The 21,742-nt window shown below is 42.0% G+C and overlaps 1 protein-coding gene across 1 annotated transcript in view; it reads left to right on the top strand.

Moving 5' to 3' along the window:
* Positions 1–791: 791 nt before the first annotated feature.
* PPM1D (protein phosphatase, Mg2+/Mn2+ dependent 1D) overlaps positions 792–21,742 on the top strand; it is a 649,112-nt gene continuing 628,161 nt past the window's right edge. Inside the window, exon 1 of the mRNA XM_044054547.1 lies at positions 792–1,491. Within this exon, the coding sequence (XP_043910482.1) occupies positions 987–1,491 (505 nt within the window). The 5' untranslated portion in view covers positions 792–986. The remainder of the gene's footprint in view (positions 1,492–21,742) is intronic.

Genomic DNA, 21,742 nt, shown 5'->3' with positions numbered 1-21,742 from the left:
AAGGAATCCACAAAAACTAAAAATTAACTCAACTAAGTCACAAAACACAGGATTCACTCAACGTAGCTGTAAGAACAGCTTTTGACAGAAAGTTAAGAAGAATAAGCTAAAAAACAGTTTAAATAAGATACTTAGCCACAGCCAAGCTCGAGACGACATCTGTACACTACGAGCGGCAATCTGGGGGTTTGGGCGTGGTGCATCTTGGGATACTAGGGCTAGCCCAGCCAATCAGAGACTTCAAGCTAGTAAATAGCGGCCGAGTCAACCTGTCAGTTAAGAATGTAGGCGAGATAGGACCACATTACATCTTCTTTTTTTTTACACTAGCCTGCATGTTCTGAAGGATACAGAGTTTGAAACGAAAATGTCATTATTTACTGGCTTCAATTCCCAATGCTTTACCACAAAAGTTTTCAGGAACATACCAAAAATATGAGGCTAAAATCTGGAAAGTTGGGAGTTAGTCAACTACCCACAAACAGAGGCAGTCTTGCGCAAAGAGGAGCAGATGGTTAACCCTGACAAAGCCTGCAGAGCGATTCTGCATAATGTAAAATTTACTCATCAAAAGACATTACTTTGCGAAATAAGATACCGGTTGCCCCTCTGATCTTCCGCTACGATTTATAAAGGCCAATGCCAGAGGATGAGAGATCTTCCCCTTTCTCAAAGTACATTTATCTTCGACGATACTCCCGCCACAAAGCCATCGCTTCCCCACGACCTCGCTGACTGCTAAACAACGTTCTTTTCAGCAGGTGGCGCATCAACAACCACTTCCGTTGTACATTGCTAGAATCATTCCCTTAACCGGCTGGTTCTTTGTTACATCACCGCGTTTTTTGGCCATGCCCACAGAGCGTCGAAAATAAACAATAGAACGGCAGTACATCCGTGTGTGAATATTAGGGTCCTTTTGTTCGATTGCAGTAAATTACACACTTTGCAAGGCTCTGTATATCCCGTTTCAGCTTATCTTTACGATGCCGATCCCTGTTGATAGTGCTTTTTCTCTAAAGGTGAGCGTTCATTCTGACCAGGGAGGACGGAAATATATGGAAGATGTAACCCAAGTCATAGTTGAGCATGAACCACTGGAGGAAGAGGATAACATTGATGGTAATGGCGCTGTGTCGGTAGTAAACAGGATCCCCAACCCAGGAGAAAAACAAGAGCTGTGTTTTGATGCGACAGTTCCCAAAACTGTACAGGCTGGGTTCGGATCCGCGGGGAAGGAAGTAACAAATAAGAGACTACATGTGAAGGGTAATTTGGAGAGCACTGTCCATTCGCGCCCCAATGGTCAGGTGGCCTTCTTTGCTGTGTACGATGGCCACGGCGGTCGAGAAGCTGCACAGTTCGCTCGGGACAACTTATGGGAATGTATAAAGAAGCAGCGAGGATTCCTATCCAAGAACCAAAAGGAAGTGTGCGCTGCCATCCGTAAGGGTTTTATCGCTTGCCACAATGCAATGTGGAAGAAACTTCGTAAGTATTCAATGTTAGCCCCAAGTTTGTGATTTGGCAAGTATTTCTAGGGTGCGTCGAAGTGGGGTAATGTTTTTTTGCAGACTAGTTTGCTTTTTCCCCCAGAGGTAAAAGTATAACTGCTGACTACATGATTTAGGTAAGGTGAATTAACTGCGGAATGTAGGGGTAAGTTGTGCGGGGAAAGCAAGCTGTAGGACCTTGTATTTTGACCTGGGACAAATTTATTCTATGCGATTTGGAAATTTTAAGAGAAGGCATGTGTTCCAGAAAACTGTAGAGAGAGGTATGATGCCGTCTTTAACTTCTGCGTTTGTGGTGTTGGGTAGTGGCAGCTTGTTTTGTATACTACGTGGGTGACGTGTCCCAGGTAACCATTTTGCAAGTAATGTCCGTGATGCCGGCTCTTACAGTTCCTTTTTGGCTGTAATTATTTTGGTAGGACTTAACTCGCGGATTCCGTAATGTTATCAGCTAAATATCTTCTGCTGGCTCTTTGTGTTTTTGAGATGTGTTCCTCACACTGTGCTAAGATAAACCTTCTTGTGGTAGGATTATAAAGTTTTCTTTGAGTGCCCAGCAACAGTTTATTGAATTGAACGGCTTTGTTGAGCTGTTTTAACCCTCTAGACTATTGCACTATTGAGAACTGCTTTGAACTGACAGTTGATGGAAAAAGCGGGGTTAACACAGGTTTGGCGGAAGAGAGTTGAGAGTGACATTGCCATTATATTTACAGACGGGCCGTCGTGACTATAGGGCCCAGAGACAGAGAATGTTTGTTTTTAAAAATTGCAGCTCGAACGCCACACCTGTTGCAGCATTCTGCGACGCTGATCACTGTACAGTAGTCCATATTTTTTGAGCTCTGTTTGTATTGTTTTTTTTTTTCACACATCCGCGTGTTAACATTATTCCCATTATGATTGGTGTGCAAACTAACTTAAAAAGCAATATATATGTGTGTAGTGCAAACTTGAGTCAATTCATTTTAATTTTTTCAAGTAAACTAAATTACAATTTTGGTATTTTGGGTTCTGTACATTGGAACGAGTCTAGTCTTCCGCAGTGCCTGACCGCGAGTGCTTGACAGCTCAGTACACCAATGGGAATTGCCTCTATAGCGCTTATCAGCCAGTAAGCGACTGTCCCGGAATTATTTGTCTATTTATGTATGTATTTATTTGCGACTCTCCCGGACATGTTTATGCATTTGTCTATACACGTATGTATGTATTTATTTAGGTCGCTGATAGCTGATCGGGCTCAGCATGCCACTGAATGGCAGCTAAACTCCATTAAGAGTGGTTTTTTTGGCACTAAATTTATTAATGTGGTATGTATTTGTCGCATTCTTTTACAGTGGGGCCGTATAATAGGCTACTATACTGTTTCACTCCTAGCACAGCTGTGAACGTGGCAGAGACCAGAAGCTTTTAATTGGCTGCATTAAATAAGTTTCACATCATTGTAGTCTTCTGTTTGTTTTCATAGCAACATAATTGTGTGGAGTGCTGGTGTCTACGCTACATCAGGCTGTTTCTAGCCAGCCAAGTCATGTTATTTTTGCTTATTTGACAGTTTCTGTATTACAGAAACTTGGTTAAAGCCTACTACTCAGGTCCAGGAAATCACCCCTCCTGGATGTAGCATTCTGAGATGTGATCGGAAAACCAAAAGGGGTCCTTGACTACTGTGCCCCCTCTCGCTTATGGCTCACTAAAGTAATTAGACAAAAGATCCTCCTATGTAATAAAATATGGGCCAAATGGAGAGCTTCTAAAAACCCAACTGACCATCTTTACTTTAAAAAATTAAGAAACTCTACCAAAAAGGAAATTCTACTCGGGGAAAAAAGGAACTACTACCTTCACCTACAACAGACCCACCAGGATAAACCACAAAAATTCTGGACAGGTATTAACAGATTGTTTCAGCCAGGGCATTCTAACACTCCCACCCCATCAGGTATTGCCCAGAATGCCTTCAACAACTACTTCACCGAAGCTATTCAAAATCTAGCAAATACGCTACCCCCTGTAGCTCTGGCCTATCAGATAGCATAAATAGCTCAGCTCCTTTTTTTCATCTACAACCAGTACCAACATCACTTATGTGCTCCCTCCTTCAAAAACTCAAACCATGCAGCCCCTCAGCTGACCATCTACCAGCTGAATACCTACACCTAGCAACAAAAGTCATTGCCTAGCCTATATTCATCCTTATAAATAGAACATTCACAGAAGCAACAGTTCCCTCCATCTGGAAAGTTTTGCACATTATCCCTCTGCATAAGGGTGACTCTTCTACTGAGATTTCTAACTTTCGACCAATCGCCTTACTCTCTCCATTAGCTAAAATAATGGAGAAATGTATCCACCGATAGCTACTCTTCCACCTTCTCTTTCATAATTTACTTGCTGTCAGCATGGTTTTAGACCTTTACCATAGTACAACCACTGCCTTGCTATCCTTTTCTGACTGCATAAACAAAAATCGCACTAATAACTCTTTCCTCTGCACTATTTATTGACCTGTCAAAAGCCTTTGACATGGTCAACAATCACCTACTTATTGACAAACTAACAGCCCTATCACTTGACCCCCCCCCCAGGCAGTACTATGATTTAAATCCTATTTAGATAACAGATAACAAGCTGTTCTCTGGGATAATAGTTTATTAACACTCCTCCCTGTTATTATTGGAGTACCTCAAGGCTCTATATTGGGTCCCCTTCTCTTTTCTATCTTTAATGATCTTAAAGTTAACACTCCACAAGCCACCTGCATACAGTATGCAGATGATTCAGCTTTAATCTCTTCTGTCAATTCCATTTCCTCACTCCAAACAGTATTTAATAATGTTGAAAATTGGTTTATGCAACACTGCCTCCTCCTGAGCCCCCAAAATACAAAATTGTTGCTTTTCACTCCTACCCAAAAGTCTCCACAATGTCACTTCACAGTAACCTGTAACAATGGAACTACCATATCCCAAGACACTACAACTCGACTCTTAGGAATCACAATAGACCACTACCTTAACTATGATGATCATATTAATAATACTATAAAGTCAGTCAACAAAAAACTAGCCTCCCTTTATAGAATCAAAACCTTCCTCACACTATTGGCCAGAACTACCACTGCCCAAACCCACCTTATCTCTACCCCTGTTTTATTCCCCTGCCATTTATACCAACCTATCTAAAAACAACCTGAGCAAACTTGCAAGCAGCTATAACATTGACAGATTCGCCACAGGTGCCCCTTTTAGAACCCATCACTGTCACAACCTTAAACAGCTGGGATGGCTAGAACTGCAAAACCAACTTCGTTATCAACAACTTACTATCACCCAAAAGATTCTCTGCCACCCTATGAGTACTCCAATCCTCTCTAGTCTGATTACTCCATACAAAAATCTGGAAACACTACGCTCCGCTAATAAGCTTCTAGTTTTCATTACTAAATGTAACAACAAGGCTGGAGACTCACTATTCTTTAACACAGTGGGAAAAACCTGGAACCAACTTCCTAATGGACTCTCTTATATTTCTTCTACACTGCTCTTCAAAAAATATCTCCAGGAATACCTCATAACACACTGGCTATGCCCCTGCTCTAACCCTGAATAATATCTCATTCCCTATCCTCCCACTCCCTTTACTCATCCCCTCTATTCTGTCCTACAATGTCCGTTTGGTTTAACTAAAAATGCCAACCACTATCTAAGTATTAAAGGAGACTTCTTCTCAGCTCTATTAAATGAATTACTTACTCTATAAGTAAGTACTCACCTTCTACTTTGCTGTATGTAAGCATAAGTATGTATGCCTGTACCCAGGCCTCTGATGTAAAGTATCTAATCTTGCTTATTTTTTTCTTTTTCGTATTGTATGTTAAGTTTTTTTTCTCTTGCCGACTCTGTACACTTTTTTTTTTTTTTTTTTTTTTTTTATGTCTTATCTTCTTCTTCTGTTTCTTTCGGCTTTTTCCCAGTTAGGGGTCGCCACAGTGGATCATCTGTCCGCTTAGGATTGGCAGTGGAGTTTTTACAGTGTCGAGTTGCCAGCCTGCCGTCCAACCTTCCACAGAAGGTACGCACTCACACCTAGGGCCAATTTAGAGTGTCCACTCCACCTGCAGCATGTCTTTGGGATATGGAACATGCTTTTAAACTTCTAGTTATAGGAAAAACATGAGAGTATAAGAGGGGGGAACCTACAGAACATCACTGAAGAGCCTGAAGCCAAGTGGATAGTAAGATTGAGGGCTGATAGAGGTTATGGATGAAATGATTACATACCCCTGCGACCTAAGTTAAAGTCTAAGCAGCTTTTTAGGTAAGATGTGCTGTGGAATTGTTCGTATGATGAATAACTGACTTCTTGTTATAGGCTTGTATGTGTTTTGGAGAACTTAAGTGGAAAATATAAATATATGCAGATACACTCTGTGCTTGTGATTGCAAACTGAAATGTTATGGAAATTTGAATTGCAATTTAGATACTTTATAAATAGGCTTTTAGAAGTGTATAAGATTTCTAGTTTAGTCAGTGGCGTGTACCTTGTAGAATGTTACTTTAAATTGAAAGTGCTTGTTCACATCAGAACAATGTATTGGTTTGTTTTAATTAATTATGTGTTTCAAGAGGATATTTAAACCAAGAGCTGTTTTTAAAATGTATTGGACATCTGAAGAAGTGGGGTTACCCACGAAAGCGCGTATCGAATAAAGATTTTTGTACGGGATCCCACAGCCATCTCCAAGTCCCGGTGTTTTGCTTTTACTTTCTCAACATAAATTGAGAGAGACTCTGTTACCCACCCCCTACCCAATGCAATAGGCCACATAGGGGGTCTACTCATTTGCTTATGTAACTTGGGTAAACCATTCAACATGGGTACCAAAGGCATGGTAACTTTAAAATAATTAAATAGATCCAATGCAGTGGTACATACTGCTAAATAACTCTCTGCAAGGCTTTATGAACATTGTTAATATCATAAATTTTCTGTACTTCATTAATTTCATACACACTGTTGTCACTGAGCATTTCTAACATTAGTTATTTTAGATAAAGTGTTTTATAATGAATTAATGAACTTCCCTTTTTTGCAGGGCAGAAAATTACTGTAATCATTTGCTTGCAGATTACATAAAGCTTGCCATTCAGATCTATCTAAATTATGAAAATTTACCATGTGGAGGTCCATTAAGAAAGAACTGCCTGACCTCTTTCTCACACATTCGACAGAAAATGTCAACAGCTGGGTCGAATACAGGAACAAAACTGCTCAGCTTCTTGCATACATTGAGTAGTCTGATTACAAAACGACTTCAACATAAAACATTGCTAGCGAACAATCACTTCCTGCTATTGCATATATTGTATGTTATGATACGTTTTGCATTTATTGCATATATTGGAGCTTTTCTCCCCGGACCTCTACTGAAAATGGACATATATCCAGTTAGATTAGCCTGGTCAACAAATGTAAAACAAATAAATTAATGTGCTTGCCCTACTTGTTTTTGAAGTTAAGTAGTGGTGGCTGGGAATTGATCATTGGTTGAAATTGTGTGCGTATGTGTGATGCAGTTTATTCAATTGCAGCACTTTATGTTTGTGAACTGCAATGTTGGAAGTAGTGCCCCCTCAAAGGATTTTTTAGGGGGGCTTGGTGGTGATATTTGTATGTCATTCCTGGATCATTTCTTTATACCGTCATACGTATTGCTGCTATGTGTTTGAGCGTTGATGGCCATTAAAACAATGCTTCTTCTGCTTCTAAAAGATTAATAGCATAATTTTATTATGAGGGGCTCTGTTTTATTACTATTATTATTATTTTAATCTTTTGATAATCTCTTTTGGTCAAAGTCTCACTTATCACTAAGCTTGGTATCCTACAGTACTATGGGTGATAGTCTTCTTCAGGTGGGACACTACCTTTCCCCACATGTGACTGAACATTGTGTTGCCTATCATCTCATCTAGATTGCTTTTAAAGTTCATGTTTGCTAGGCATGCTGACATGGAGGCCATTGAGCTGGCTGGCCCAGTTTCCCACTTGCCATAAAGCACTGTCTGGTTAAGTGACTTGCTCAGAGTCATGCAGTAGGCAAGTGAAGTCTGTGGGAATCAAACCCTGGTTTGCAAGAAGTGGCTTGTTAACACCTAATAGTCTTAATCCTCTGCACTAGCTGGCAGACAACAGTTTTAAAGTTTGCTAGGGAAGTACTCTGATGCTTAGGTAATGACTGCCTATTCAAGAAGCGGTGTATATATTGAGTTAGGTGTTTGTCGCACTATTTGGTGGTGTTGCGGTAATATAGGTTTAGGTCTCTAGAACAGGTGTTTCCTTTATTATTGGTTCTGTTTAGATGGAGTTCAAAGAATGCTAAATCATTCTTCGTCTGGAAGACTAAGCAGAGCTCAGCCTTTAGAAGTCTGTAATAATACTGAGTAGTTGACCAGGGCTTTAGTCTTGTAGTAGTTAAGGATACTGAGGCTTGGGGTCTTTGGGGAAAGGTTGAGGTCTGTGAAACTGGTTTAGGTGCTTAGTGGCCAATATGCAACTCTGGTAGAACTCTTTCCAGTAAGGAAAGTGCATTAGGGTAGAATCTGTGATTGCAAAGTCATCTTCACTGATTGGTTGGCCTTTAATATAAGCCACTGATGGCTTCATTCGGCTGCAGGCACTGGTCAGAGAAGGCACTCAGGTCAATGAAGACTAGGCTGAAGACCTGGAAGTTGACTGTTGGCATAATGTTGAAGTTGTTTTCCTTGGTGAGAATCAAACATTGTACTTCTTGCATGTGAGATAAATTGGCTAGGCTTGAAATGGTCCAAAAGGGTAGCTGCCGTAGTACTTTGGTATGAACTTACAGAATGAAACCAGAACAGTTTAAGAAAATACACAGGGATGTGGCACCTCTGGAAGATGATGAAGTTGGATGAGACTGACTGTTTTTGAAAACTGTGTGTGAGACTTCTGTAGAAGAGTTATGCAGCTGAGCTAGATATGGAAAATAAGGTACATAAGGAAAGCTTATGGTGGAATGAGAAATCCCGAGAAGTTTGTAGAAGAAAAGTGTGCAGGGGAAAAATATTGGATATAGAAAAGAAGGACCTGGCTAAGAAGTAATACTGGTTGCCTGACAGAGACTAATAGAGCAGTCATAGTAGTAAAGTAAAGAGCCATAAGGAAAATAAAAGTCGGTAGACGAAGTAGACTCACTGAGATCACACCAGTTACGATGAATCTATTGGGTGAATAGGGGTGCCAGAGGGTACTCTTAGCAGCATGGAGAAGAAAGAGGGCATTTTCAGCACTGGCTAGCTTTGAGGTATTAATCTCCTGCCATTCTGTATGAAATTGCTAGATATTGTGAAAAGTAATGCGGGAGATGAGCATTTTAGGTTCAGATCACCTGATGTTTGCAGTGAAATGGGTAGTTGAGAAGGAGCTGGAGTTGAGGAAAGGGTCCAACTGGGCATTCCTGGTCTTGGAGAAAGCCTAGGTAATTAGCCTGAAAAGTAGATGCAATAAAATATTTGTAACTAAAAATAGTTCTACTGTGTAGGATTTAAAGAGACTCCATTAAAATGATGCACTTTGGCGACAACCTGAAGGATACCTCAAAGTTGCGTCACTGAATTAGGGAAGGTAGTTGATTCTAGAATACTGTGGTCAGGTGTTCAGATGCTTGTCAGGGATATTTCAAGTAAGCCCCCTGTACAAAGTTTTGTGGTGTCTCCAGCCATTCCAGGTCCCCCTCCAAAGGCCCGCTAGTCCACAAATCCCTTTCGCACCATGCAGTGATTGGACAGAGTTCTGGATCCCTGACACTATTTGTTTTAAATACAAAATGTAGTGTCTTGACAAACAGCTGGTGTATACCTCTTCATTGTTAGTTTGCTCTAGGTCACAGATTCATTCATAAGTTCCAAACTGCTGTTGTCTCTGTATATAGTAAGACTAAAGGTGGGATGCGATGAATAGTGGTACGCATGCCTCTGTTTTAGCTGGAGCAAATGGCTCCATACAGTAGCTGGCAGGGGTAAGCTTGATGGACAGGATGAGTCCTCAATCAACATCAGCCCCCCCCCTTTTTTTTCCCCACCATGGGGTCAGGGTATCGTGTTAACTGTTGCCACCCCTCTCGATTCAGTGCCACACTCCTGCCTTCTTCAACACTCATGCCTGAATGTTGCAGATCTTCTTTCACACAATCCATCCACCTCTTTGCTGGACGTCCACGCTTCCTCTTACCTACTTCCTGTCTGTCCCAAATCTTCCTCACCAGATTGTCTTCCGCTTTTCTGCACATGTCCAAGCCACTGTAATCTGTTTTCTTTGATTTCTTCTGCAATTGGAGCTATTTTGGCTTCTGCTCTTATGTCAATATTTCTTCGTCTGTCCCACATTATGCATTCTACCACCCTTCTCAGGCACTTCATTTCCATCACCTCTAGCTTCTTCAACTGTTCTGCCTTTACTGCCCAAGTTTCTGTACCATACAGTAGTAGTGGTCGTACCACTGTCTTGTACACCTTACTTTTCAGGTTCATTGGCGTTCTGTCATAGACTACACCTGATACTCTGCCAGTTGGCTGCAGCCCTTATGATTCTAGCAGCCCTTATGATTCTAGCTTTGACCTCTTCAGACTTCCCTTCTCCTCGACCACCCTTCACAGATGCTTGAAGCTGTTTACTTGTTCCACTATCTTCTCTTCTATCTCTATTATCAGCTTCTTCTGATTTTCCCAGTTTGTTGCCATTACCACCATCTTATCTGTGCTTAGTTTCATCCCATGTGCCTCAAGTTCATCACTCCATTCTCCTATCCTTTCCTGAAGTTCTAGCTTAGAGTGTGCCTGTAGTGCCATATCATCTACATACAGCAAATTTGTTGATCTGTTCCCTCTGACCTGTTTGCTAATGTAGTCTATCACCAGTATGAACAGTAGTGTGCTCAGACCTGAACCCTGGTGTACACCCACTCCCACTGGGGAAACCCCTCTGTGAGGCCGAAAACCGTTCGTACTTGAGTCATTGGGTCTTTGTGCATAGGCTGCACTAATTCTACCAATGCTTCTGGGACTTCAAACCACCAGTACTGCCCAGATCAGCTGTCTTGGGACCTTGTCATGCTTTCTCCAAGTCTAAGAATGCCCAGTTGGATGCTGTCCTCATCTCTAGCTTCTTCTCAAGTATCTGTCTCGCTGCAAACATCAGGTCGGTTGTGCTGCATCCTGATCTGAGTCTAAACTGCTCATTTCCCATGTTACATTCTACTACTCTGGCTTTCCAGAATCGTTTACTAACCATAAAGAAGAAGAAACTGGATAGAGATGTCCGTGACTTCAGAAACAAGACATGTTTTTTCATGGCCATGAACCCAGGACATGCTTTTGTCTTCAGAAGCAACTTCGAAAGTTGAATCTCGAGCCACTGCTCCCTCTGGTGAGCAGTGATTGGTTGACCTAGCTGTCAGTACACCAGCTCCGGATTCTATTGGTCCTGTTGCCGTTTCCATGATGTTGGAAGTCAGTACCGCTGTAATAGTGAGCCAAGCTACAGCAGAAACATCATTGGAACAAGACTTGCCGGTTGTAAGAAGAAAAATACTGCTACAGAAGGGCCAAAAAACAGATTTTCCTTCTCTACCCTTACCCATCAGGAAGATGGACTCTCCAGTTCAGCAACGCTCACGCAGTCGAGCGAGGAAATGGCAGTTACAACAGTCTGTGTCAGAAATGCATCAGACAATAAAGGTGTGGCAAGTATGACCGAACAGCTAGTCCACTATTTATCTTGTAGAGTATTAACAAAAAGTGAACTTTTACTTTTGCAAAACGGGCTCAGTTTTATTCCTGCAACTGAGATGCTTTTGACTGATATAATTCTTGACATTAAATTGTCCGCTAGCAATGTTTTATGTTGAAATAGTTTTGTAATCAGACTACTCAATGTCTGTAAGAAGCTGAGCAGTTTTTTTCCTGTATTCGATCCAGCTGTTGTTTTCTGTTGAATGTGTGAGAAAGATGTCAGGCAATTCTTTCTTAATGGACCTCAACATAGTAAATTTTCATAATTTAAATAGGTCTGAATGGCAAGTTTTATGTGATCTGCAAGCAAGTGATTACAGTAGTTTTCCGCCTTGCAAACAAGGGAAGTTCATTAGTTATTTTAGATAAAGTGTTTTATATTGAATTAATGTTAGAAATGCTCAGTGACAACAGTGTGTGTGAAATTAATGAAGTACAGAAAGTTTATGATATTATTAACAATGTTCATAAAGCCTTGCAGAGTTATTTAGCAGCATGTACCATTGCATTGGATCTATTTAATTATTTTAAAGTTACCATGCCTTTGGTACCCATGTTGAATGGTTTACCCAAGTTACATAAGCATATGAGTAGACCCTCCTATGTGGCCTGTTGTGTCGGGTAGGGGGTGGGTAACGGAGTCTCTCTCAATTTATGTTGATAAAGAAAAAGCAATACACTAGGACTTGGAGATGGCTGTGGGATCCAGTATAAAAATCTTGATTCGACAAGCACTTTCGTGGGTAACCGCACTTCTTCAGATGTCTAATACATTTTAAAAACAGCTCTTGGTTTAAATATCCTCTTGAAACACATAATCAGTTAAAACCAACCAATACATTGTTCTGGTGTGAACAAGCACTTTCAGTTTAAAGTAACATTCTCCAAGGTACACGCCATTGACTAAACTAGAAATCTGAATGTATATGTATACACTTCTAAAAGCCTTATTTATAAAGTATCTAAACTGCAATTCAAATTTCCATAACATTTCAGTTTGTAGTCACAAGCACAGAGTGTTGTTGTATCTTTTGGCTTTTCCCGGTTAGGGGACGCCACAGCGGAACTCCGGTCCGCTAATGATTGGCAGTAGATTTTACGTACCGACTTGCCAGGCCTGACGCACAACCTTCAACAAAGGTACGCCCATTCACGCATGTCTCCACACAGAAGCTTTAGCTGAGAATCGAACAGGACAACATCTTACTGTGAGGCGACAATGCTACCACAGCTCCACCACCGCAGCTAGTCACAAGCACAGAGTGTATCTGCACATATTTACATTTTCCACTTAAGTTCTCCAAAACACATACAAGCTTATAACAAGAAGTCAGTTATTCGTCATACGAACAATTCCACAGCACATCTTGCCTAAAAAGCTGCCTAGACTTTAACTTGGGACGCAGGAGTATGTATTCATTTAATCCATGACCTCTATCAGCCCTTAATCTTACTATCCACTTGGCTTCAAGCTCTTCAGTGATGTTCTGTAGCCCCCCCCCTATACTCTCATGTTTTTCGTATAACTAGAAGTTTAAAAGCATGTTCCATATCCCAAAGACATGGTGTAGGTGGAGTGGACACTCTAAATTGGCCCTAGGCATGAGTGTGTGCATGTGTGTGCCTTCTGTGGAAGGTTGGGTGCTGGGCTGGCAACTCGACGCTGTAAAAACTCCACTGCCAATCATGAGTGGACAGATGATCCGCTGTGGTGACCCCTAACCGGGGAAAAAGCCGAAAGAAGAAGAAGATTGATAGTGTGTCTGGCCAAGGCATTCACTTTGTTCTTTTTATGGATAGCATAAATGTGTTCACATATTCTTTCCTTCAGAGACCTGTCTGTCTTCCCTACATAGAAACTGCGGCACTCTATGCAATAGGCCAGGTAGACTAAATGCTTTGTTTCACAGGTGGCATCTGGAAGTTCAAATGTAGAAATTCTATCTATATTTACAAAAATTACATCTGCCACATTTTCTTGTACCCTTGGCAGATGTAATTTTTGTAAATGTATAGATAGTACATATAACTGACTTCTTGTCATGCATCCTGTGACTAATCAAGTGTTTGACTTTAAGAGTCCATGCCAATTACTGTACTGCCAATGTTGTTTATTTGGTTCCCTATTAGATGAATGAACGCTTAAAATGTTGAGTACGACATGCTCAACAGCTTGTAAGTGAATGTTCAGCTAAGCGAAACCAAAGAATGTAGAAACAAGGAGTTTAGAAAAGTTATAGTTGGCCAGCCAACAATATTCAAAAACCTAAATTCCTCTAGCAAACACCAACTAGAAAGCACCTGCAACAAAATTAGCATGTGCACCTGCAGCCCCCCAGACAGCTCTCATCACTGCACAGTGCTCAGTATCCTCAACTGACTTAAACTTCAACACATCATCCTCTTCCAGCTACTCACAGCACATAAAATACTTTACCAGCCACTTAAAACACCCTCTCTGTCAAATCTCATCCAATGGCGTGTACCAAATAAAATTCTAAGATTCTCAGAACCTAAACTAACTTTTGAATAAATCTAGCAGTTATGGTGACACACAGTTATGTTGTCACCATCTTCAAGGCATGGAATAGGCTTTTAAATTATATGTTACGATTCAAATTCGCCGTAAAATTTTACTTGGCAAATAAATTATCCATCTGTACCAAACCTACTGTTTGAAGTATGCAATCCTATCTTTGTCCACTACAGATGCTATACAAGTGTATTAATATAGTATTTTGATTCAATTGAAAATATCTTGAAAACATTTTTTTTTTTTTAATCTGATATGCTTTTGTAAATGATGGTTGCTGACCTTTTTTTTTATAATTTCGATTCTCTGCTTGGCTTGGGAGTGCCTTCTGTGTGGAGTCTGTATGTCCTCCCCGCGGTTGGGTAGCGTTCGAAAGACAGACATGCATGCGTAAATGGGCGTGCCTTCATTGAAGGTTTGGCGTCGAGCTGGCACCTCTGCCTTTCGTAAAAATCTACCGCCAATCATTAGCGGACCAGAGTTCCGCTGTGGCGACCCCTTACCAGGAAAAAGCCGAAAAACAAACAGCAACAACATTATAACTGTATTTCTGTCCTTGTTTTGGAGCTTTTCTCCTGGGCATGTGCTGAAAATGGGCATTTCAGTTCCCAGGCAGATTTTTCTGGTAAGCAAAACAAATAAGTTAATCCCACCCTCAAATGTACAATAAAGCTATTTTTTCTCTGCAAAAGTTGTGTTGAGTAGCTTGAACAACTTTTCCCATAAAATAAAGCTCCCTTTTAAATGTTGCTAATAGTCACATGGCATGTCAATAGAAACCATTTTTTCTAGCTTAAAACTAGTGATGTTATGTTGTCCTATCTCGCCTTCATTCCTACTGGTTGGGTTCGGAACTGATCCTCTGTTCCTTCTCCAATGTATACTAAAGCTCAGTCTTCCACTGGCTCATGGCTATATTCTTATCCCATAATGCTGTAGTGAAGCTCCCCAGATCTTGTTTGCCACTAAACAGATTGGAGGCTTCCATTTTTGGCTGTGGCTGAGTGTTCTGCTTTTTATTACCTTATTTTTAGAAAATAATTCTAGTTTTACTTGGATATAGTTAGTTTTAGCTTTCTTCTGTCTTTCTTCTAGTTATTAGCAAGTTTGTTGCTGTTTTTATTGCTTAAGGCTGTCATTTTTTTCTTGTTTGGCCTTGTTTTTTCCTTGTCCTGTTTAAATTCTGTATCTGTTATTAAACTAAGATTGAAAGGTGTCAGCCTGTTTAGACGGCTGCCGTGGCCCGTATTAGTTAGAGGGCATCTTGTTGTTGTGAATTTGTAATAATTTCTCTTTCCCACTGTTGGATCATTATTCTGTTTAAGTTCGAGAACTTTCGCTGCCCGTTTTACTTAGAGGGCATATTATTGTAGTTTCTTCTAATAGTTTTTTTCTGTTTTACTGCTGGATTTCTGTTTTAAAAGAAAAAAAAACATTTTTCTGTTTTGTGTGTGTGTGTGTGCTCTTTATTTTAAGCATGTCTAAGGAGCATAAAGAAACCAAGCCTTCGGTATTAAAAATGTACTAGATGCATCCAGGAGATGTCTATTACTGACTCTCATACCATTTGTTTACTTCTTGGGAGCAGTACAACTTCCAAGAGTCTTGCTCAATCTGTCACTCGTTTTAGCTCTAGAGTACTGTTAGAGTGTAAAAATAAATTGATTGTCAGAGGTCTGCCCCCTTCATGAAGTGCCCTGACCTCCTCCTAAAGCTTCTTGTATCAGTGAAATCTCCTTCGTACAAATCAAACAAGTCCCCAAAAAGATCTTTTCCCTCTGCAGGACAATCTGAGCAGACTAAAAAGTTGAGTAAAATTGCATCTCCGACTAAAACTACTTCAGAACAGGCGAAAACTGTTCATTGGCTCCACTTTTCAGTGCTAATGGAGTATGAACTCAGGAGCAGATTCCCAGAATTGGAGCTGATTACTCCTATTTTGAGATCACTTATTTTACAATCAGTAAGATCTCCGACCTTTTCCTCCAAGTCTTCCAGGAGCCTTTTAGACAGTGATGTGGATAGAGATGTGCATAAGCTTCTGAAAACACCAGTGCTGGCAAAACACCTCTTGGCTTCAACCCCTAGGGATTCGGAGCCAGCCAAAACCATCCCACCAGAATGCTTGGAACCGACTGATGTGGATCCGTCAGTGCTGAGAACCATCTTGGTTTCTTCGCAACCAACATCTGCTCCGACATCCTCTGTTCTGTCTGAGGGGTCTAAGAGCCGACACTCTCCACTTGGGTCTGGCGAGGGTGGTCGGATCAGACAGTTCGAGCCTGCCTCTCAGGGCTTCGGCGTGGATGAGATTGGCTCCTACATCGGCTCTGGATCTGACCTCCTTGGATCTGGGGGGTTTTCTTCTGGCTCTTCGGAGCCGGAGGTATCTTCGGATTGGAGAAGGGGGGCTTACGAGCTGATGGAGAATATGCTTTCTCTTCAGACAGCCCCACTCAAGGTTTCCAACATTTCTCCCCCTAAGGCCCCAGCGTCTGTCCCTGCAGCACACCATCCACAGATCATTGGAGAACCTAGGCCTCAGGGAACCCCATTAGGTGAACTCCTCTCTTCTGAAACCTCTCCAGAATACCCTTCCGAAGAGGTCCCTCGAAAGAGACTTTGCAAGAGGAAGCATTTGGACTCTCCTGATGAGTTAGTCACCTCAGACACCAACCTCGATGAGTTGGAGGGGTCCCAACGGTTGCCCTCTGAGGATATCTCCTTCGCAGACATCCTAGAAATCCTTAAACAGAGAGGTGGGCTGGAAGCCCATGAACCCTTATGATGAGGAGTCTGCCTACCTGAAGGCCTCTGGGCCTCATCCTTTAGCTGCTTGGCTGTCTCTATCTTTCGATGAACTTATGAAACTAGTTAGTCAAAAGGCTTGGGAGTCTATAGATGCAGTCGAGCCTGTCCCTAGGAGGCCAATTAAGTTTATTACAGCTCCCTCAGACTTCTTGACCAAGGGTTCCCCTGTTGATGCTATGGTGGTGGCAGCTGCCACCAAAAAGGAACTTTCTGAAACCTCCTCTACTGTCCATCCACCGAACAAGGAGTCTCGTACGATAAACAGATATGGGAAGCGCATGTTTACTTCAGCGACTTTTGCACTCAGTTCAGAGGTCTGTCTAGCACATTTTACAAGGCTACAAAGAGATCTCCTAAAGGAGCTAGGAGATGCTCTACAACGTTCAGTAATTGCAGGGGTGTCAGACAAGGTTTCTTCTTAGCTCTCCACCTTAAATTCTGTGGTTAACTCCTCCATGAGGCTCTTTTTTTTTTTTTTTTTTTTTTTTTTTATGTAGCAGATGGAGCAAGCAGAGCAGCGGGTTCTGGAGTATCCTTAAGGAGACCTTCCTGGATGCTTTTATGCGACTTTGCAGAACCTTTCAAATCTTCCTTTATTAATGCCCCATTCGATGGCTTGTTCTTGTTCAGGCCAAAAGTTAAGGAGATGCTAATCGGGTGCGAACAAGAAGGAAAGATGCACTCTGCCATTGGAGTCCGCTTTTTCTTACCTTCTAGACCTTTTCCAGAATGCCGGGGGGGGGGGGGTGTATTTCCATAAATCCCAGAGAGTTTTTTCCAGGACATGCGTGGTGACTCTTCCCCCAGGGCAGAGGGGGAGTACAAATGGAAGATGCCGTCCTCCTAGCAGAGGGGGTCTGCAAAAACCAGGGCGACAGAGATTCCTTCCGTGGTTGACCCTTTCAGTGCTCCTGAAAGGAGGCTTGTCTGCCCGTCTCTGGGGGAAGTCAAGAGTCGCTTATCCTTGCACCTAAAAAGCCTTGCTAGAAATAACCAAAGACAAATGGGTGCAAGGGATCATATCCAGAGGATACTCCATACCATTTTCTCTTCCCGTCCGAAACATAAAAGCCTGGACGTTCCCCCCAGTCAAAGGGATCAAGCAATTCTAGAAATTCAAAAGTTGCTGGACAAGAGTCATCCAAACAGTCCCCACAGACCAAATAGGGTTCGGAACTTACCCAATGTTCTTTTTAGTGCTAAAAAAAACGGGACTGGAGACAAATTTTGGATTGCAGCAGATTAAATGAATCGGTAAGAAAGACCAAGTTCTGGATGGTAACACTGCAGTCCATTCTTCCCTTCTTGGGAAAAGACAACTGGATGCGCTTCATAGACCTCCAGGATGCGTACTACCACATAAAGATGAACAGGTCATCCAGGAGTCATCTGCGCTTCAGGCTGGGAACCAGTCATTACCAGTTTGAGCTCAGCCTTTTGGTCTCACTGCAGCCCCCAGTGTGTTCACCAAGTGCATGGCAGTAATCACAGCTCATCTGAGACGTCTAGGATTCCGAGTGTTTCCCTGTCTAGATGACTGGCTCCTAACTGCACCCACCAAGCACCTACTACTGGAATTAAGAGTTACAGCTTTGTCTCTCTGCTCTCACCTGGGAATCGCAATAAATTACGAAAAATCTGCCTTGTTGCCATCGCAACGTATGGTGTTTTATAGGAGCAGATCTAGATACAAACATGAAGACAAGACTTCCTACAGAAAGAGTCCTAGTTCTGAGACACCAAATCTCCAATCTTCTCTCCAAAACAGAAGTACAGGCAAAAACGGTCTTTGAAAGTCTTGGGAACCATGGCAGCAGCAATAACTTTACTTCCACTTGCACGCGTGTACATGAGAATTCTACACTGGCTACTCTTCACCCAGTGGTCATTGCAGGATCTACCCATGTCTCTCACCAAATTCTGACGAATCCTGTAAAAATGACTTTGCTGGTGGCTTCACTCCAGTCACGTGACATCAGGTCAGCCATTTCTTCCCCCTCAACCGGTAGCCACAGTGACCATGGACACCACCCAGATAGGGTGGGGGGCATTATCTGGGCAGGACAGTTCAAGGCACATGGCAGGATCACTAATCCTATTTGCACATCAATATCCTGGAGATGAGAGCAATGCTTTTGACGTTGAAGGCGCTCCAGGACTCTCTTCCTTTGGGAACAGCTGCAATACAGACTGACAGCATGTCGGTTGTCTGGTATATAAACAAACAAGGGGGAAACCAGGTCTTTACCCCCTTTGTCGAGAGGCCCTCAGATTATGGCAGTGTGCGATCTCCTCCCAGCGCTTTCTCATAGCAAAGCATATTCTCGTGAGGTCCAACGTGATAGCAAACAAACTCGGCAGAGCGATTCTCGTGCCTCATGGGTGGTCCCTAAAACAAGAAGTAGCAGAGAGGATCTTCTGCAAATGGGGCCAGCCTTGCTGTGACCGTTTTGCCACTCCCATGAATGCTGAATGCAGCTGCTTTTTTGTTCTGATCCACTCTCTGGGGTAATCTCTAAGGGATGCAGTTGTACACGATTGGCCCTCTGGGTCCTTTTTTGCCTTTCCTCCCTTTCCACTAATACCCAAAGTTCTCCAGAAAGCCAACTTGTTGAGAAATGAGTTGATCCCTATTGCTCCATATTGGCCTTGTCAGATTTGGTTCCCCTTCCTATGGCCTCACCTTCAGGAGGAGCCGTGGGTTCTGGACCCAGTTTCACACCTTCTGACTCGTATGTCCGGAACGCTCCGTCCTTGTCTTCGAACCCTCAAATTGACAATTTGTCTGCTCTGATCAAAATATAGACAGGCTTCCTTACCTCCCTCATTCCGTCATGCGTATCTTGATCTCTCATAAAGCATCAACAAGAACATTATAGGCTGATAGGTATGTACTAGGCTAATGGCCCTGGAGCCTTTACAAGCCTAGCCCATAGGATTACATTGGCATCGTGCCACCCAACCTTAGTTCCTAGTGCCTCTGTCGAGTAGAGCCACTGGAGTGATCTCCAGAGTGAATTTTCTATTTCCCGTCACTCATCAAGATTTCTGTTGAAGAGGGCCAGTGAGGTGCTCTGCTTGGCATGTATGTGAAGTCTATTCCATAGCATGGGCAGTCTCTGGGTTATGAACCTGCCTCTCCAGCATGTTCTGTTGATTGTGGTAATGAGGTTGAGGTCTCTGGAGCCTGTGGTGTGGAGAGATTGAGATTTCTTTAGCTGTAAAACACTGCACCAACTGCTGGAATACAGAAAATCACCAGAACCAGTGCAATAATTGACTCTCCAGCTGACACAGACATCCTGCAAAAGGGTCTCACAGAGACAAACACCTGGTGTCAAAGTCGCAGCCTCAACCTAAATGCCAAAAAATGCATAGTAATCCCATTTGGGAAAAACAAAGTACCTACAAACTACCACATAGATGGGAATCCACTAAGTACAGAAGAAGTAATTAGGGACCTGGGTACCCAAGTAGATAGCATGCTCTCCTTTGATAACCACATAGCCAAAACGGTCAGGAAATCCTTCTATGTGGCACACCTGATCACAAAGGGTTTCTCATCCAGATCCAAGGAGGTGATTGTGCCCCTTTACTCCTCACTCATTAGGCCCATAATAGAGTACAATGCCCCATTTGGGATGTACCTCACTAGACACCTGCAACAACTAGAAAGACCACAGAAGTACCTCACTAAGAGGATTAAGGGACTTAAACAATTACCCTATGAAGCACAACTAAAAAAGCTCTACCTCTTCTCAGTCGCTTACAGTCTTCTCAGAGGTGACCTATGTCTGACCTATAGGGCTATGTCAAACCCTGAACTAATGGACATGCTTCACCTCAAAAAAACAAGATCCCTCAGAATCGCTCGTTCTAGTGACTTGAACCTATGTACAACAATAAACAGGACATGCTGGAGGGATAGATTCTTGTCCCAGCGACTGCCCCCACTCTGGAATAGAATCACAATCCATATTCGACAGAGCTCCTCTCTAACCCTTTTCAAGAGAAATCTTGATGAGTGGATGGGTAATCGTAAGTTCTACCCTGGGATCACTTCAGGAGCCCTGTTGACAGAGGCCCAGGTTACTAATCTAATGGGGAGGCGAAAGCCATCACTCTGTGGCTAGGCTTATAAATGCCCATGGGCAGATAGCCTAGTACTTATCTATGAACTTATGAACAACTGTTTTATTACAGGAATTAAGCACTTTTGTGTGTATATAACATGCACTTCTTCAGAATAAAAAACGTTCGCAAAAATTCAGTTTAAATAACCCACCAATAAAATCACGTGACCCATCAACACACCCACCAATTTTAATCTTAAAGGTTACTTGCTCATATAATAAAATACATGAAAGTCTATACACGTACATACCAAGAAGAAAAACTAACCTAATGTTTCCCTAAAATGTACAACATAATAAAAAAATTAAAATATAGTAAGACATAAGTCTTAAACCACAAGCTATGGATAGACTCATTCAAACCTGGGGGTGAGGTGGCATTTAATTTCAGTTGCCAATGCAACTCCCTTAGTTCTACCATGTCACGCCACGGTCCCCCCAATAAATTCTGCTGTATGGTGTCAATACCAAAAAATAGAAAAAGGTGGTCTGGATGTTTTTCTACATGGCAATACAATGCATTAGTAGTTCTCATAAATGTGTTCATAAATGCGTTCTTTAAAACTACGAATGGTTTTCCCCAACATAAAAACTTGGGCACAATTTACGTAAATCCACATACGTCACTCCCATTTGATCTACAATTACAAAAAAAGTGTCCCTACTTTCATGCCATTAATAAGCACCTCATGTTTCTCTAAAATGTACTGGCACAAATTGCACGCACCACATTTATAAGTACCCAAAGTCCTTTCACTAATGATAATATATATCTTGTCATCCGATTCTAACATGCTTTTGATGCATTTGGCTTTTCTAGTGACAAGTACTGGTTTGGATCCCAAAATGTCAGATATCCCTTCAGATGCTTGAAAAACAAGCCAATTTTGGTTAATAATAATCCAAATGAAACCATATTCTTCAGTGAAAGT

The sequence above is a fragment of the Protopterus annectens genome, chromosome 13.part0 (genome assembly GCF_019279795.1).
Source record: "Protopterus annectens isolate FY-2018-M chromosome 13.part0, PAN1.0, whole genome shotgun sequence".
In the NCBI taxonomy this organism is placed as follows: domain Eukaryota; kingdom Metazoa; phylum Chordata; order Ceratodontiformes; family Protopteridae; genus Protopterus; species Protopterus annectens.
This window is presented reverse-complemented; position numbering and strand designations above follow the sequence as displayed.